At 43.0% G+C, this 18947-nt stretch overlaps 1 protein-coding gene across 2 annotated transcripts; it reads right to left on the reverse strand.

Moving 5' to 3' along the window:
- Positions 1–35: 35 nt before the first annotated feature.
- Positions 36–18219, reverse strand: EFCAB14 (EF-hand calcium binding domain 14). 2 transcript variants are annotated; one of them, XM_083845620.1, is made up of 11 exons: positions 17796–18219; positions 17361–17509; positions 13848–13993; positions 11945–12043; positions 9016–9126; positions 8046–8123; positions 6982–7173; positions 6233–6313; positions 4820–4931; positions 4067–4198; positions 36–3238 (listed from the first exon to the last, which is right to left on the reverse strand). In XM_083845620.1, the coding sequence occupies exons 1-11, from the start codon at positions 17978–17980 to the stop codon at positions 3063–3065; spliced, it is 1461 nt and encodes a 486-aa protein (XP_083701746.1). In that variant the 5' UTR covers positions 17981–18219; the 3' UTR covers positions 36–3062. The 2 variants fall into 2 exon arrangements, with proteins under 2 accessions (XP_083701746.1, XP_083701745.1); XM_083845619.1 differs by having other exon boundaries at positions 8046–8126; positions 17796–18218.
- Positions 18220–18947: the final 728 nt, after the last annotated feature.

An 18947-nucleotide genomic window follows, 5' to 3' on the forward strand; every position in this document is an offset into this window, starting at 1 on the left:
AGGAGCAGCGCCACAGAAGCCGGGAGAGAGACACGCAGGCTAAAAACGAGCTTTTATTGAGGTAAATCAAAGCCGCGGCACACGGTAACGGGTGTGGGGGTTCAGCCAGCTCGCGCGGACCCGTAAAGCCGCTACACGTTTCCGAAACGGGTACAGGGCAGCAGCGAAACTTGGCAAAGTGAAGATACAAAGTGGTCCCGACACAGGAGTCACCGAAAATATAGAAAGATTACAAGCTGGAAATGACACCGAGCATCACAGAGCGTCTCAGGAGCGTCACCGCGCTCCTGCTGTCACCTGGGAGCAGCCTGTCCCTCAGCACCGCGCCGGCCTCGTCCCTCGCCATGCCCTGTGCCAGGGACGGGGACACGCTCGTCACAGCACCATGATCCTCTCAGACCATCCAACACCAAGTCACGTCTCCTGCTCACTCCCCCGAGTCCTAAATTATCCCTAACATGCCCACTGCCATCACGTCACCTCTTGATTTCAGACCTTGCCCCTCCAGCACTTGCTACCCAAGGGCAGGCCAAAGGTTTTGGGGCTCCTAGGACCACAACGTGAAGCCACAAACGTCCCACCAGCTCCTCACTGCCAGCACAGATCCAGACAGGTGCGTTCTTTGTCCCTGACTTCTGTGCCCTCTGCCACCTGCAGCACAAACACACGAGAGCAGAGAATCCTGCAGCGAGAAGCATGCGGGATGGAGACTGGAGACATGGCAGAAAACCTGAAGGGATCACGGTACCACGCTCTGAGGCTGCAACAAAGAGCTGCCGGCTAGTCTAGGTCGAGCAAAAGCTACTGCTGCACTCCCGGATGGTCATGGTTCATTAAACTCAAAGCACAAGTCCATCCTACACTGCAGTGACTACAGCAATTAGCAACTGACCATGCTCTTGACATGCAAGTTAAGCAGCACCACTGAACAGCTGTGCCTGAATGCCAATTGCTTATCAATTGCGACTCAGTTCCCTGGCCACGTACACAAGACACCAGTGTCTGGAGCAGCACACGCTATTCTCAAGACAAGCTCAGCTGACAAATTTCACTATTGCTGTTGAAAAGCCTTCCAAAAGTAAAGCAGACTGTATCAAAACAAAACACTGGTAGATTCGCACGGCAGCACAATAATCCCTTATAATTTAAGGTAGTTTTCATACAAATCAAATTTCCAAAAATATTTTGCAAACTCTGGCATATGGCTATGATACACTATGTACAAATAAAATACCAGAACGGTTACATTTTATTGCTTTTTTTTTTTATTATTTGGTTAAGGAATTATATATAAGTGTATAAAAGAGTATGGGAAGCTGCAAGAAGCAGATATTAGCTTCTTGTCCTCATAAAGCCAAGGTTGGTTGGTTTTAATTTGTTTTTAAATACTGTGTTTTAAAATGTCACATCAAAAGCATCTCCTTAGCGGGTCACGTCTGCATTACCCAAATAGGACAGAAGAGCAACAGTGAAAGAAGCCTAAGCAATGAATAAAAGGGTTTCATTTTGCGCATTCCTTCACTGATACACACTTCCAGAATACAATTATTAATAAAACTATAAACATCCAATCCAAAGTTACACAAAATTCAACAGTTATCAACTGACTTCCACATAAACTGATGTTTCTGTGAGGTGGGTAATTTCAATTCACTAATCATGCAAAAAGACTCCCAACAAGATCAGTGATACTGTGAGCAAAATCACCTGATGTGGCTCTGACCTGGCCTGCAAAAGAATCCCTTCTCCATTTTATTTTATTTTTTTCTTTTTACATTCAAGAAGGTTATAAACACAGTGTTTACATCCACTAGTATAAACACACCCTGAAATTCCTCTATCCTAGTGAAACCTCATTTAAAAAGCACTCATCAGTAGAGAGCACTGATGTGATTATACAATCCTGTCCTGCCTTGTACATCCTTTTTTGACAAAGACAAAAGTTAGGTACCAAGAAGCAATCACATGCACATTAGACAGAAAACAACCCACAAGTTCTACTCCAGGCCGCTCCCACCTACTCACAATCCTACTGACAAGGAGCCTTACTCAGGGCTCTTCATCAGTGACCCCACCAACAGCGGGTGGAAGAAGCCAGCAGCATTGGCAACCTCATTCACAAGATCTCTGGTGACCAGTCAGCGAGACTCAACACACCTCTGACTGCTCCCTGCACAGCGTGCAGGGGTATGAACTATTCAGGTGCTACTCAGCAGGCTGCATTGCAGACTTTTACCTCTTAGGTATCTGTTATTCAGTAGCTTTTTTTTTTTTAAAAACAAACAAACAAACAAAAAAAAGATAGGCTCATCTCACAAAATGTAATCTGGATGCAATACAGCAAAGCTAAAAGAATGCTGGAGTGAAAACCCAAGCACTTGGTAGGCAATTGCTCCTGTAGGCTCACGATAGAAAAACACATTCAACTCTTCCCTCTAAAAGTAAGTCCTGCTATAGATGGACATAGTTTACCACTCCTTCCTTCCTCTGCCTGAGTCCAAACTCATTCATGGATATACTTAGTCAAAACTAGAATTTTAGTTAAAGCTCTCAACTACGCCTTTTAGCCAAATCTCCCATTATAAAGTTTACTACCAACGCAGCCCCTGACACAAACCTCCCCTTAAATATGCATAATTTACTCTATTTCAAATATTTACAAGCAGAGAAAGCCCATCTTTACAAGACAGATCTCTTTCTGCTTTACATAAAGTGCAACTCTCTAATTTAAGGCAAATTTCAGTGAAATATAAAACCATAGTTTTATTTTTGTATTTTAAATTAAAAACAAGAACTCCCTCGGAAAGAATGACCAACAAATGCATCTAAACAAGTGTGGGAATTTTCTGGATTTTAACAGTCCCAATATTATGTCCTATCGACATCTAAACTTGTAATTTGTTTTCAATAAAAGAAAAAAAAAAGGTGGCAACGTGTACAGTAATTTCACTCCAAAGATCAGTAAAACACTGGGAAAGTGCAGATAGTTTTTTTCATATCCCGTAGTTTCCTTTAGCTACAGTAGCGTCCATCAATATCACATTTCTAAATATATGTATCTCCTATATACCTAAAGCTAGTCTCAGTTCTTGTAATGAGTATTTCTCATCTCCATCTGTGTCAAATTTCTTAAAGATCTCTGAATCCTGGGCTATAGAGCCAAGCAGCTTTTGAAGATCTTCAAAAGACAGTTTTCCATCAGCATCTTCAGGTGCTTTTTCAAACAAATTCTGAAGATCTGCAAAGAGAACAATGATTTAGAAGTAATTCTTTGAAGTACACAGGAATACTGTGTAAGTTACTCTTCCAGTTTTACTGCATTATGTGTTACTACCTAGTAATTAAGTAAAACATCCCCAAATACACAGCTTGCCTTCTGTATTGTCATAAGCGTCAGTAACAGTTCAGAAGTAAAAAGCACGAACATCAACATTTCTGAATTAAATTACAATAAGTCTTTTAAAAAAAATCCCCATTTCTAGCCACATCTAATAGCCCATTCTACCATTACCCACTGCACAGAGATGCAGTTATCTTCCACAAAAGCAAGCTCTGAATGACTGTTGCTATACCAACAGCACGGATCATATAAAGGGAAAAGTGCCTATTCATTTCCTGAAGCAAAGCAATGCCCTTTCAGTAGCTGAAGAGATTGAACAGCAAGATCCAGAAGCCATTCATTCCACCAGGCAGCATTCTCTTAAAGGGAGAAAAAAAAGAATCGAAGAGGAAAAAGAAAACAACGTGCACATTCACACCTACTTCGTTTTCCTTCAGCACCCTAGCTCTGCCCTTGACTACTCTCCCAATCTGTTGGGCACTTGGCACAATACTTTGGCACACAGAACACATCACTGACCTTAATGCACGCGCCTGTTTAAATCCCCATTTCTTTTATATGCTATTCTTTTCTCTCTGTTAAATCTGTGGTTTTCAACCTTTTCAACTTGACCGAACTTCTCACAGATTGTCCAGACACTAACATAATTCCAGCTACACTTAATGTCCCCTGAACATTCGCATGAAATATTTACAAAAAGAAAAGGTCAGCCTAGAAAGCACACACCTTCTATGCTGGAAATTTCTGGCAAGGACAGATGTCTCAGCTGTCCATTCTTCTCTGTGTTGTCATCAGCTGACCTTGAAGTCAGCCTTGAAAGGTCTGTGGGCTTTGCCGTAGTACTCGAACTACTTTCAACTGTTGCAAAACAATTTCTGTTAGTCTTATTATTTCCACAGAATTAGTCAGCAGAAACAAACAGGAAAAAGCCAGTAGAACTAATTCAAAGATTTTTTACATCACACATGCTATATGGGCTAAGAATAGTGCAAAATTGTTTCAGGATATAGTAGTGTTATCCACTTTTACCAAAAGTAGAAGAACAGAAGGAATGAAGGCTTATTTTTGGACAGTTATACAGCTTTAACCTTTCACGCTGTACTCGTGGATGTATATTTGTAAACCTCAAACACAGAATGACTGGCTGGCAAATGCTTTCTACTTCCTATTCTGAAAGCAATGAACAAACTTTAGTAATTCAATCTGTATCAGCCCACCTGAGCTGCTTTTACCATCTCCTCCCTTCTCTGGGGATGTATCATTGTCTACTTCCATAACAGCAACTGCTGGAAAGTTGCTAAGGAAACTTTTGTATTCACATGTCATTTTCTACGTCTTAGACCCGTTTTCTGCCTGACTGAACTCATCTTCACCAAAAATCTTAGGAAAGCTGTATAACTTATTCACCTTCATTACTTATTCTTTTAATTACACCAGGAACCTTAACCTTTATGGATTACTCTTGCACAACATTCTTACCATTCTTTGATGCCTCAATGGGACGGTCATCTTCTGGCTTGCTTGTGAGAGCACTGATCAGCTGAAGCTTCTCTCTTAGTTTTAATACCTGAGAATCTCTGGTTCCTGGTTCCTGCACATGTTGAAAATAATTTTCTTAAAAAGCACCCTCTTCAATAGACAGAGGAGATCAGAACAAGAATTCACTTAAAACATCCAAGTACTTTTGAATGACCTAATCATTTAAAAACTTGATCACTATCATTTTCAAAAAAAGCGGTGGAGAAACTTCAGGAGTAAATTCACACATTCTATAAGAAGAAATAGAATCAGTACCTCAACCCAAGAAGTAGGCAAGTATTTTGCAGACACCAATTTCAAAATAACGTGACATTTCTATATTTCTTATACAAATAAGTAAGATACTCACAAATGATAATACAGAAAGTCAACAAATGTCCTTGGAATGAACATTTATACATTAATTGAATTACATAATTGTTTCAAATGTTTGTTTGCAGCATTGACTACTTTCAGGTAGGAATTACTATATCACTGTCAACCATCACATTTTTTAGTCTGGATCTCTTCTGCTCTTTTACGATAAAATTCCAGATTACAGGTTGCGTTCACATCAATCCAAGCCTGACATGACAGCGTAGTCAGTTCACTCATCTGCCTCCTTGCCAGAATGTGCAAAGTAACTTTAGCACTACCCCTCATCCCTAACCCACAACTTGGCCGTTCAGTTAGGTCTGTTAAACTTGCTCACAGTCAGTTATTCGATCATTACTGAGAGAAGACTTTCATCAATATGTGGACTCCACTACTACAAAGTTTCTCTAAGTCAAATTTTGGCTGTTAGCTCCTGAGGCTACAGCTCTGAAGTCAGAGGACAAACAGGGACTGTGCAGGCCTGGGCAGCACTGCACTGTCTTCTTGAATTCCGTCCTCTCACCCTTTCATGACTTCCCCTATGATGCACTATGTTTATTAAGGATAAACATAACCCAAGAAAGTTTTTACACATGGAAAAATGTCATAACACCATTTACGGAGTGAACCTAGAATAGCTGGGACAGCTTTGCTGAAGGCATGACAATGGGAACTCAAACTGAGCCAGCATCCAAAGTCCCTCACTGCACTGGACCATGGTCTGAAAGACTTTCAGCTGCACGAAAGGATATTACAGCAGCTCTGCTGTGTTATCCCATAGTCAGAACAACAAAACTTAATCACAACTTTTCTTCCATCCTAATTCACGTCCTGTCCCCAAAATGGGGTGGGTAAACTGTCCTTCTACACTGTACTTTTAAAAGAAACTGGGTCAGATAAGCCTACTTGCAGATCTTTTCTCAAGTCTAATGTAAAACATGATGTTAAGACAATGACAGGGTCTACTAACCCAGTATAGTTTGCGTTTCCTTACTTTACCTTCAGTTCTTTATTTGAATGTGTTTCATTATCTAGTTGATCTTCATTTTCCACTTTTAGAGAGGTAGTTGTATCATTCCCCTAGAGTGAAAGTGGAGGAGAGCTGAGTGTACGCACGTACTTATTTTTAATTTACATTAATTTTCTATAACAAAGTTTCTTTCCTTCAAATATGCCAGGCACAAAGCAGGATAAGAACAGGACAAGTACAAGCTAGAATAAATATCAAGACAGTGAATTATATAAATTTACCACAGCAGTGTCAGCATGTTTCTTGCTGTTCAGTATACAAAACATGTTCATAGAGTCTGGACTCAGCACAGCCTACAGAAGGCATTGGAAAGATCTGTGAACATATTTAAATGCTTTTTTGAGCATTTAAGTACAGATGAACAATCCAGAAGCCCACCTAACTTCCTGGTGGTCTTGACAGATGCCCTATATGCCGGAGAGGCTTGCCCAAACATAGTTTAAGAGGTTTGGGAATCCCATCCCATTAAGCAACTAAGTCTTAAACATCAAAATGTTTAGGACATTCTTCTGCAGATTCTGAAGGGAAGAAGATAGGAGTTTCTTTGAAGTGGTCATTAAGTTACATATTTCTGATCAGATAATCAAATTCCAGCTTTTTTAAATGAAATCCTAAGCCTCTCAAGTTTTACTCTCACTTCTTTAGTTGGGCCTTAAAAAGCTACAAATGCCCTGCGTAGAAAGAACTGAAATTAGTAGACACCCACAGTCACGCTTACCACACTAGTAGACAAGTTGTCTCTTTTGTCCAGTTTATTCACAGCAATGGGAGAGTTTTCCAACAGCGTAACCCTCCGGCTGAGGTTACCGATGGCTGAATCCACATTTAGAAGCTTGATATCATTCAACTTCTGGTACGCCACTACAGAATTATTTAGCTCCTCCAAAGCTGCATGGAGTGACTGGCTTTCCTGAAATATAAAAAAGTCAGAACACGGCAGTTTACTTCGCTTCTGCAGCGCTCTTGCTATTAACAACATGGTGACTGACCCAGTTTAACCAGGAAGGCTTCAGGCTGGCTCTCCACAGAAATGCTGAAAACATTCAACTGGAAGCTTCCAGAAAGTTATTCCAGCTTTCAAAGTTTGAAACTGAGATTTTCCTCAGGGCTAACTGCTTTGTTGCTAATGTAATCAATTCAGCTGTGCCAGCAAACACACAAAGCCTATTCATCTAGTTTTCCAGAGCAAGCCTGGTAACTACACCAATTATTTTTGGATATACTCTGGGTAGCCAGAGGGTCACTCTAAGAAGCTGGTATTTATACATAAGATTCAGTTTGAGGAATATAATAATTGTATTAAATACAAATAAATGCAGTAATTCCATTACAGGCCATTTTGGCTAATCACCTTTTTATTTTTTTAATCCCCACTTTCCACACTTCATTACATTGAGGGTGACTCAACACATGCCACTCCCAGATTTGCTCAGATTGGCAAGTACCTGCCATAAAATCCGTTCAATAAAAAGCCTTTAAATCATTTAAATTTACATGAGCAAAGTACACAGTAACTTGTTTGATATTCCATTTCAGACGTTCTACTCCTCACCCAGTTAAAACACACCAAAAGAAAAAAGGTACTCTCAGGCTAGAATACTTTCGTGTTTGCACATGCACAGGAACAAACTACAGTAAAATTATCTTACACTTGGTTTTGAATTATGCCATCTGTATTTTGCCTTCATAACACCATACTTTTTTACGCTACAATATTGTAAAACACACAAAAACGTTAAGTACCACTTGTACCAATATTCAATACGCAAGGGAGAAAAATACCTGTTTGCAATTTTCTGTCTGATTTCTCTCAGTCCTTGGCAGAACAGTGGAAGGAAATGAAGTTAGCTGTTTCAATTCCTTCTAAGGAAAGAAGCAGAAAATTATGTTACCAAAAGCTCATAGAAAATACGAAGCTTTTAAGAACTGGCAGAATGTAGGTAAGGATGTTTTGTTATAATTAGTGTCACTCGTGCAAGCAGTATCTTAACCAGACTAACACAGTTTTCTGTTTCAAACACTGAGGATCCAAGTATGGGTTTGGGGTTGTTTTTGTTTGTTATTAAACACTCCAACTAGGTATTCTCCTTTAACACAGTCTTATGAGACACATTTCACCACTGCTACACAGGCTACACCTATAAAGTTTCTGCAGTACCCACTAACTAAATTAAGTTTCAAAAGGCGTCTAATGAGAATATTTGCAGGAGAAAAAGGAATTATTCAAAGTAATGCTATATTGCATTCTAACTGAAAAAATATTTGTTGACTCTTTTTCCACTAGAAAATTTCCACTTCCCAAGCAAGAGAGGTCAGTGTAAATACAGCGAACAGTTTCTGGTAAATATGGTCAGTAATTTTATTCTCACACACATCCTTAATTCAATTTTCTCGACACTTTCACCATACCATTCTTAAGACATGGTGCAGAGAGTTACACCATAAGCAGTACTCTGTATCACACAGCAGGAAAGATTCCCAAGGCTCCACATTTGTGTAGCAGCAAGTAAAAATCTGCAGGACAGAAAATACAGTAGGAAGCAACTATTCTGGCTCTAGGAAAACACATACTTGGGACCACGTAGGAGATGCTACGCAGGATAACAAGGTCAGTATATTAATGCATCGGCCTGCACCTACTGAGACCTAGAAAGTGTTTCAAAGATGTAGAACAAGAACTTAAGAGTTCTTAGGCTTGTTTTATATTAGGCAGGTAAACTTTACACAGAGTTCAATCAGCGCATTTTCTTACCACTTCATTCTGGAGTACTTCTATGGATTTCTTGTATTCTTCAATAGCTGTCTGTATGTTTTCAACATCATGAGAAACGCTGGTAAGAGTGCTACCTATGTTCGCCACAGTCTGGAAGAAAAGAGTAAGACAAAAATCTCAGCCTGCCTCAACTGCATTGTTCCAACGTTTCCATTTGCTAAACACAGTGTTTTGTTAACGAAACAGCAGGCAGGCTGCCACAAAAACAGGCAGTCGAGCTTGGAGGATGCAGAACTTCCTTCACAGGCAAAACAGCAAACCATACCCAGGGCATCTCAGGGCCAATAAAATGCACACACCCCCTATACCATGACAGCTTAAGCTAGATGACCAAAATTACAGGCTTACTACTCCCAGAGCAATGCAAAGGTTCTGGCATTAAAAAAGTCCTGAGATGAAGAAATCTGTCTTCCTCTCTGCGTAGAGTATTTGTATTAAACACAAGGATGCTGACATCATCTATTTACCCTGCCTTAATTGACTTCGAGGCCTACCTGTCAGACACGTCGTGCTGCAAAACTGGTCTGCCAAAGGCTGTTGTCTAGATTTCCAAGTACTGCTTTTTTTTTAAATGAAAGAACAGCTCTGAAGCATCAGGAAAGCCCCCATGAATTCCACAGGTACAGCCAGCATGCTGTGACAGCCACCTCTGCTTCTGACTACTGCACTCTCATTCCCCCGTCACCTATTTGCACTCCCCCTACATCCAGACTTCAGAAACCATTCTGAAAAGCTGCACTGACGTTTTACTAGCTGATGGCATAGTTCCATAGCAGAGTCAAAGTGTCAGATAGGACACAAACACTGATGTAATAGGACAGAGCTCTCCCCTATGCTTCTCATTACATTTTGAATACTTTCTTCAATGATCAAAACAAATAAAACCCATCTAAAAATCCCCTCTCCCTATGAGCCCATTACATTCACAAGTCCTTATGGCACATGAGTGACACCACGGCTACCCAGAGTATATCCAAATGATATCCACACAAACCATCCTCCACTTCTTTCTTTTTGCAAGTCTGAACAATCTCCCTGCCTTGGAGGACCTCAGAACACTCTTAGCACCTTTCATCAGTCAGAACACAAGCCCCTGCTCATGAGCAACTCCCTCAGTAACCCTTCAGGACTAAGATCAGCAAGCAGCTCCCTGTTTGCAGGATGATTTGATGAAAGAGGGCTTAAAAAAATAAATTTAATTCCAATAGCAGCCCTTCCTTCAAAAAAAAAAAAAGGCAGGTGATTCCAAATACAGGGGATTGCAACAGATAGTTGAGCAAGACGTTTTCTCTAGACCTATCAAAAACCAGGCCACCCACCTATACCCACTAAGTTCTCCCGTCTGACAGAAGGTACTGCAGCATGCACACAGCCAGAGGTCTAAAAGAAGTCTGAGCTTTGAAAACTATTGCTCTTCATTAACATGACACTGAAAAAAAAACATTAAAATTGTTGTATTTAAACTTCAGAATAGTTTTTCTATGCTCAAAACATACTTCCTAGAAGGATTCCAGCTCTGTTTTTATACCATCAACCTTCTGAAACATACATGCAAGCAAAGGTGGCACCAAGAGAGAAGAGGAAACAGATGCCACATCTAGCACCTTACTTCAATTCAACAGCAGAGACTGAAAGGAACCCTGAAAGTTCCCAGCACTGTATGCAAGGTCTTTGATTTTCCACAAAGTGTGACCAAACGCGGGCTTATTTCAACAAGAAGCCCTGCTGTTCGGCAGCTCACTGCGAGCTGAAACTTGTTGGCCCTAACAGTTTGTCCTGACAGTACTGTAGTAAAGGCAACAAGATCACACCAAGGTTATTACATAAATAAATTAGGTGCGGGTTCTAGACTTCAAGTACTTCTTTACGACTTCTGACGTAACGCAGTGAAAATCCAGCATGCTCCTACCAGCAGATTAGAAACAGCTTGATATTCCCCCCAGAAAAAGAACTCCTAGCAGAACTGACCAGCCAAACCACACTAATTATTTTGCATATGACCAGCTTGTTGATTATGCATGAACTTTGTAGGGATAGGAAATGAGGAGAAGTAGAAACCCATAAAAGCTACAAGGAGCACTGGATTGACATTAGGTGTTAGCCCGATATAAATATTTATTTCTAAATAACAGAACTGCCATGGAAGACCTGGGAAAGTTTCAACAAACCTTTCTTTTTACCAAAATGAACAGGCCAGTTCTTTGGAAAAGAGGGCTCAGCTAAGGCAGACAGTAAGACACTGTATTAACAGAGGTCACTTCATAAGTAAGCCTGCGTCACCCATTTGGGCATGTCTTCCAAGGAATTGTCAAAAAAAAAACATCTCAGTACAATGTATGTTTTACTGTGCAAGCACTGAACTGCTGAACACCAAGAAAGCTCCCACACTACTGTTCCAGGCACACTGCTCCCTTCTGCCTGCCTCAAGACCACAAACACAGAGACAGATGTAGTACTGTATTGCTCATTATCAGGACTGTTTCCAGAAAGCAATGAATTTCTATTTATTTCTTATTTAAAAAAAAAAAAGTCTAACTTCCTATTTGCAACCACCACCGTAAAGCTGCAGACAGACTTTTTGCAAGCGTCTTAAACGAGATTAGGAAGATTAGCAACCTCCAAGGTAAAGAAGTGAGAACATAATACAACCAGAAACAGGTGAATCTCCGAAAAGGGAGAGCCAAATCCTTCTTTATCTAAAAAAATAACAATAAAAAAGTCTGCCATACATTACCTTAGGACCATACTCTATCTGAAGGATGTGAAACACGATTTAAAAACAACAGAGAAGCCACTGTTTCACACACGCAATTCATGTAGCTCCCGTTGTTACTGCTGTCCCCAACAGCCCTGCTGCAGCACAGCACTACACAACGCATTCAGCGATAGCCACATGTACAGTACTTGCCTTCTGAAGCTTCTCTACCGTGACAGGAAGATAAATCAGATCAGAAGCGGACTTTATGTTGGTTTTGAGATGATTTACTGTTGAGGTCAATAGGGAAATCTAAAAACAAAGAGGAATATTTACAATCAGCCAACATAATCCTGATTCTGACCTTTCCCAACACTAATGGCTTAATTTGTAACACCAAAACATAAGACACAAGAAAAAGATACGTACATATACACACACAAAAACACCCTTGTCTCTAGAATAGAGGTCCTGCTTAAGGCTATATTAAAAAATCTCCTGCTTCTTGGAGGAGAAGCAAATTTTTTTTAAACTGAATGAAAAACATAGGGTACCGCCTGCCCGTTTTATACTCAACCCTTATGGACAGGTTGTTGCCCAAGGAAGTTTTTTTGTTGTTTTTATCTTGCACAAGAAACCTTTACTTAGAGGAAGCAGACATCTAGTTCTGCATTTAGCAATCACGAACCTGCCCAGCAAAACCCAGTAAAGCCATGCAACTTCTCTAAATGAGCGACAGGCAAAGAATTTGCACGTATCACTCAAACCTTCTGCTGCAGAAGTGGTTTCTGTCAACTCTCTTACCCAGATTACAAGTCTTAATTTTTCATCCCACACAAGAGGCTGTCAAATTACAAACACCTACGAGCTGGTCATTAATTACTAATAGCACTTTAAGATCAGTTTGCAGCCAACAACAGTTGAAACAAATGAAGAATCATTCTTCTCACACTTGACAGCGAGAAAGTAGAACAGATAAAACACACTTTCTTCTAGTTAAAATTTAAAGTTGTCTTGCAAGCTGAGAAAAGGGGCAAGATCCTAGTTTTATAACAGGCCAACCTTGACCAGCTGGCCTACAGAGTCTCTAGCTCCACAGCTGTGAATATTGGCTGAAATAATTCCCAGCAGTGTATCCCAACAATTCACGGAAAAAACAATAACTGAGTTCTGGCTGAGACTGGAACCAGACCCTGAAGTAACTTGAGGGCCAGCAGGAACCATGTCCCGAGTGGTTTTAACATCCAGGTGCAGATAATAATTGCCTTTTAAAAAAGTCCAATGAGGCACCTAAACAACTGTGAATAACATATATTGTGCTAAAGAAAGCAAGTCAAGTTTTCAAACGTATTTAAGTGCACTCAACCACTGCATGGGACTGCAAATAAACCAATCCAAGCAGGCACCTCAACTGTCTTTAAAACTTAATCCAAAGTCCCAGCATCAGAGAGGGCCGCCCCACACGTACCTCTGGATACCACTAACTGTGAGCAGGTATGAATTTTTACCCTCCAAGACAAGAATTTCAGTAAGAGCCTTGCTGCATGCTTTGAAGCATGAGCTAATACATCAGCAGAGGAAACAGCTTTCCGTTAAGTGGCTTAGTTCTATCACAGTAAACAGAGCTAAGATTTACACCAGCTCAGGTTCCAAGCGTGTATTAGCAGATTTTACATTCACGAGACGTCAGTGCTTCCTTTGTAGCAGCATGAACTCACACTGATTCGGGCTAACTTCACTCCATGCACATGAAACGTTTGCAGATACTCTCCTTAGATTTGAAGTGTCAAATCTCTCTTCGTAAACATCACAGTTATTTGGCAAGAAATTAAGAACTGCACAGTTCTTAGGTTTCCTGAAATTCCTCCTCAAGCCTTCCCACCAGTTGCATAATTCTTCCTTTTTGCAACAAGTCTCCAGTCCAACTGGACGTTCTACCTCCTTTTGTTCAAGAAGAATACGTTATTTCAACTTTCAAAATAACATTTGGCATCTGGTCACAGAAGTCCTTGGAGAACCGCTCACCACTGCACTTAGTTACATAGGCACTCAAGCTTTTTTTCTGCTTGCAGGTTTACTTTTTCTGTAAAGATAAAATTGAAGTGATTCTTCTCACCTGTTTATTGATCTCCGTGATATTTATCCAAATTTTACTTAGCCCCAGTTCTCCAGTCTCAATTTGTTCTAGCTGCTTTTGCTTCTGCACCAAATCTTCATTGAGTTTAGGAATTTCTTGGAATGACGTCTTTTGATTAGATTCCACTAAACAAAGAAAAAAAATTAAATTTAATCAACAGAAGTCCAGGGAAACAATGTTGAATAAGCAAGAAACAAATTACAAGCAACAAGGTCTACAACAGCCAAAGGCAGCATTACCAGTTTCTGCAGGAGCTTATTGCCACTTCTGATTTCAGCATTTGTTGGGAACAGCTCATTTTTGTTTTTAGGAGTACAAACGTCTGCAGACAGAATCCAGAAAGACCGTACTAAATTTAACACTTTGCAACAGCACTGTCACTCCAGCAAGCCTCAGCAGGTCTTTTTTCAGTGCAGTTACTTTGCATTACTTTCACAGGGGGGACACCAGATAGTAACAGAAACGTAAATAAGAAGTGCCAAAAGTACCAGGGCAAAGCAGGCATGCGAAACGAACCTCGACGCCCTTTTCAAGCCTACAAAGAGGCTGCTGCTGATGAACTGAAGTCCAAAGAGATTAACATGATTACAGTTCTTCCATGTGACAGAAAGACAACTGAAAAAAATGCGTATGCTTACACGCTAACATCTGTTGGTAAACAAATCGATAAACAAGTGCCTTGGAAATAAAGTCAGTTCTTACTGCACTTGGTACTACAGAAGGGGGAAAACGTGGCTCTCACCAGTTCTCGTGAGCCTGAGAAATGCAGCTCTTCCAGGTCTGCAGTGACTAAGCTGTTTAGCTGCAAGTGCTATTAAGCAATCCTAAATCCCTAGGTATGAGGAACAAGTGAGCAAAGGTTTTGAGATGGCGGTGACAGGGCTCTCCAAAGCCCGCACCTCTGCTCTGCGAAGGAATGCTGCAGTGCTCCCCAGCAAACTGCCAGCTTTCAGACCCCACACTGCCGAGAGCAGCGCTACCTACATGGTGTGCATCCGGCGGCTCCAACAATGAATTCCCACGTATGACCCACGGGGCCAGAGGAGTTGCCCTTCAGAAGTGCTTTTGGCCCATGCAGGAGTTGACTAAAGAGAACTGGAAACCCATGTGTTTTCTAGAAGCCACTTCACTTAAAACAAATTCTAAAGTCACTTACAGGTATGCAGTAATCTGTACCGATCACTCAAGACCCAAATAACACTTCTGGTTAAGTAAGACCCTAAGAAGTACATTTCATCCAAAACAGACTCAGAGCTGATCATGCGTTTGCATACCTTCATGTACGCACTCAGTCTGATGTCTCCTCCCCAGACCTCAGAGCCTCTTGCAGACAGATTACTGCCTGTTTTGCCACTCTCACAGTGTACAGCAAGACCCCACTTAAAGAGTTTTCTGCAGTGCTAGAGGGTTAAATACTATGTGCGTTCTCAGCACCCTTACTAAGTGGCAACACTACAATGACTTCTCCCCACCCCAAACGTACTAGAGACACAAGTCTTATTTTTAAAAACGCTCTCATACCATAGTTGGTTCAAAGGATGGCAGAACAGGTACCACCATGGGAATCTGCTCTTCCAGGGAAAAAAAGACAAAAATCAATGAACCTTCAGAGGAGGAAGACTTTTTCCAGAGCAGCCAAAGGACTGATCCGTGTACCTTTGTTCCTCCTTCCACCCTCCTGTTCCACCAAAGTAGAATTTACCTTTTGGGACCAGGTTATCCTTGCTGTCTGTTTTTGGTTGTTGTCAATATTGTTTTTAAAGCTGTCTCTCACAACGTGACTCTCGTCCAGCTCCTAGGCATGCTATTGCAGTAACAGGGAAGTAGGGGACTATTTTATTACCACACAGAGGATTAGACGCACTGGTTTTCTATCACAGCTAGTAAGGAGACAACAAGTCCATCTGTGGTTGTCAGAGAGCGCGCTCCAAGCGAACAACTCTTTAACAAAGAAGTCTGTAGAACAGGAGTGATGAAACTTAACTGCACCAAAGCCAACAAGTGTCATCACACCAGACTTTTCAGTGCCAGTAGATACTATTGCTTAAATTAGATCAGTCCATGAAGAGCAGCAGGTGGCTTGCCCAGAACTAGACGAAAACAGGCGCTGCAGAGCTGCTCAGCAAGTTCAGAGCCACATCGCAGTGCCTGTAACTGGGCACTCCAGTTAAGCCTAGTTTTAGGGCTTCGGTGTCAGTTAGTCTAAAAAGCTGACCTAACAAGCAGTGCCTTCTCTTGTAGCCTGCCAGAAGATTTCAACTCAGCAGACAGCTGGTTAGCAGCGCAGCTACTCCCCACCTGGCAGCAACGTTACACGCCCTAACAGGAAGCCCAGGACACCAACAGCAGAGAGCTCCTCAAAGAACAGCAAACGCTTCCTCAGTGTCTCCTTCCACTACTAGCGGATCAAGCCCTCTGCCTACCTCCAGCCCTAGCGCCCTCGTACTTTTCAGATCAATTTCAAGAACTCTCTGGCCTTATTTTTAATGTCTTTTTCATGTCCTAAGCAAAAAAAAATATATATATATATATATCCAAAATTAAGGCCAAAGCCACAGGACAAAATCTGCAGTCAACAATGATGCTCTTCAGGCAAACCATACCTACTTAACCCTCCTGAAGCATCCACAGACTACAGGAAAGTTCAGGATTCACTATCATCTGTTCCCTTCACACAGCTCCTCAGCTTATCCTCGCCTTTTTCAATGTACACGATTTTAAACACCACTAAAATAAGTCACCAAAATGTACCCTGTATCTAGAGGTATGCTATAGAGACCCAAAAGCACGTTGCACGCGAGTCCTATTATTTGTCACACCTCTGCACTGCAGCAGTTGTTTTAGGACTAAAATCTTACATGCACAGAGGAAACCTGAGACCTCCAAGCAAAATGCTTCACGTTAACTCTGTATTTCAAAGTATTCAGCATGATACAACCCCACGCCACATCCAACAAGACAAAAAAGTTGAACAAAGCTTGGCCAATGAAAGCCAGATAAACATCCCAAAGATATACAAGAAAAAACATAATACCTAAAAAACATTTAAATCGCAGTAGCACAACCGCAAGTATTAGAGGCTTTTAAACAAGCTCAGGATGGGAACATCACTTTCCATTAATATTATTTGGAAAGAAGCATCAAAACTCCCCAGACTACTTTTACAGGGCTTTTCAAAAGTTTCTATTTCTTTTTAAACTGTGGCTTTGGAAGGGAGCACTCCCAAGCCCAAAGTCTAGAATTTCAGAAGTGTACGTACAAGCAAAGCCCCACCGAATCCAGCATTCCTGCTCCTCAGGAGGTACCGAGCAGGCAGGAATACATAATGCCTGCCTTAGATTTGCTCAGCCTCGTTATTTTTGGTTCAGAGGACTCTTCAAAGTCACAGAGGGTTTGTCTTAGTGTCTTCCCGCTCTGAATAAGCAGGCAGGCAACTACAGCTTTTCCTACTGCCGAAAGCAAATGTGAAATAGCATAGGAACGCATACTTACTAGTTCGAAATTTCTCTTTTATCACATCCAGATCCTCCTTGAGAGCTACCTGCATCCAGACCAAGCCAACACAAGCCACCACGCAGGCAGCAAGAATGACAAAAGCGCATAACGGGTAACAGAGTTTGCAGCATCGCAGATAGTCTCCCCTGGGTAAGAGAAAGAAAACTGACGGTGAGTATTCAAGAGTATCTAGAAAAGTTTTACTTAAAATGCTGATCTGTCAGAGGAGGGGAAGGGCACGCAGGCTTTGCTTGACAGGAGTTAAGGGGGAAGTTTTCTAAGTGAGGGTGCAGAGGGAGACAGGCAGCACCCCCAGCACATTCAACTTTAGCCACCTCGCTGAAACGCCCCCCCCGCCGCCGCCCCTCACACCACACACCCCGACCCCACCAGGGCAGACCGGGGAGAGCCCCGCACCCCCCCAGCCCTCACTTGGCGAAGCGGCCCCGCGCCCCCCCCAGCTCCTCCTCCTCCTCCTCGGGGGAGCTCGACTCCGAGTCGGAAGCGGGGGGCTCGGTGCGCAGCAGCCGGTGCCCGGAGCCCTTCTTGGCGGCCTTCTTGCGGCGCCCGTCTGCGGCCAGCCCCAGCAGGGCGTTCAGCTCCTTGCGCTTCTTCATCCTCTTGGGCGGCGGGGCGGCCACCGCCTGCTGAGCCCCCCCGCCGCCGCCGCCGCCTGCCGCCGCCGAGCCCCGGCTCGCCAGCTCCGCGGGGCCCCCGCCGCGGCTACAGGAGCTGTGCGGGGCGGCTGGTGACGGCGGTACTGGTGCTACTGGTGGCGCCCGGGCTGCCCCGCCGCGCCGCCGCCCGCCCCGCCCGCGCCATGGCTGCTCGCTCTGCCGCCCCGCCGCGCCCCCCACCCGCCAGCAAGACGCGCTCCCATTGGGCGGCGCGGGGCCGCCCCGCCCGCCGCTCGGAGGGGAGCCCGCTGAGGGAGGGGCCCGGGTTCGAGACCCGCCGCTGACGGGGCGGCGCTGCTGAGGGGGGCCGCCTCTTCTTTCCCCTACAAGTGGGGGCTCCCGTACGTGTGGGGTCTCCCTATAAGTGGGGGATCCCCTACATGCGTGACCTCCTCTGCAGGTGGGGCTTGTGGTCACCCTTAAGTATTGACCCGGTTCAACGCAAAACCTCTGCCCTCTGCAGGAGCGGGCCTGAGAAACAGTTGAGGTGAATAAAAGTGGTTTAATCGAAGGGCACGGTTGAGGAGATGATTAAAAGGGCACAGGCCAGGTAGTGTCTTCACAGCTCCTTCTGCAGCTTGCAGCTGGCTGCAGCCCCAGTTTCAAAGTCACACGCACTAAACCCACCTGCAACCCCAGTCTGACAGTAACACCTGCCACAAAATCATTAAGGCTGGAAAAGACTTCCAAGACCATCTGGTCCAACCATCCCTCTATCACCAATGTCACCCACTAAACCGTGTCCCTAAGCACCACGTCCAACCTTTCCTTGAACACCCCCAGGGACAGTGACTCCACCACCTTCCTGGGCAACCCACTCCAATGCCTGACCGCTTTTTCTGAGAAGAAATGTCTCCTAATTTCCAACCTAAGCCTCATCCCTGCACAGCAGGGAGGCAGGGAAATG

This window comes from Anser anser, assembly GCF_964211835.1.
Source record: "Anser anser genome assembly, chromosome: 8".
In the NCBI taxonomy this organism is placed as follows: domain Eukaryota; kingdom Metazoa; phylum Chordata; class Aves; order Anseriformes; family Anatidae; genus Anser; species Anser anser.

What these genes read in the sequence shown, in the direction of transcription:
- EFCAB14 (XM_083845619.1), bottom strand. Translation starts at nt 17,980, where the DNA reads ATGAAGAAGCGCAAGGAGCTGAACGCCCTGCTGGGGCTGGCCGCAGAC. An exon ending in GCGCGGGGCCGCTTCGCCAA is followed by an intron (nt 17,510 to 17,795) that starts GTGAGGGCTGGG and finishes TCTCTTACCCAG; the next exon opens with GGGAGACTATCTGCGATGCT. An exon ending in AAGTACTCCAGAATGAAGTG is followed by an intron (nt 8,127 to 9,015) that starts GTAAGAAAATGC and finishes TTCTTTCCTTAG; the next exon opens with AAGGAATTGAAACAGCTAAC.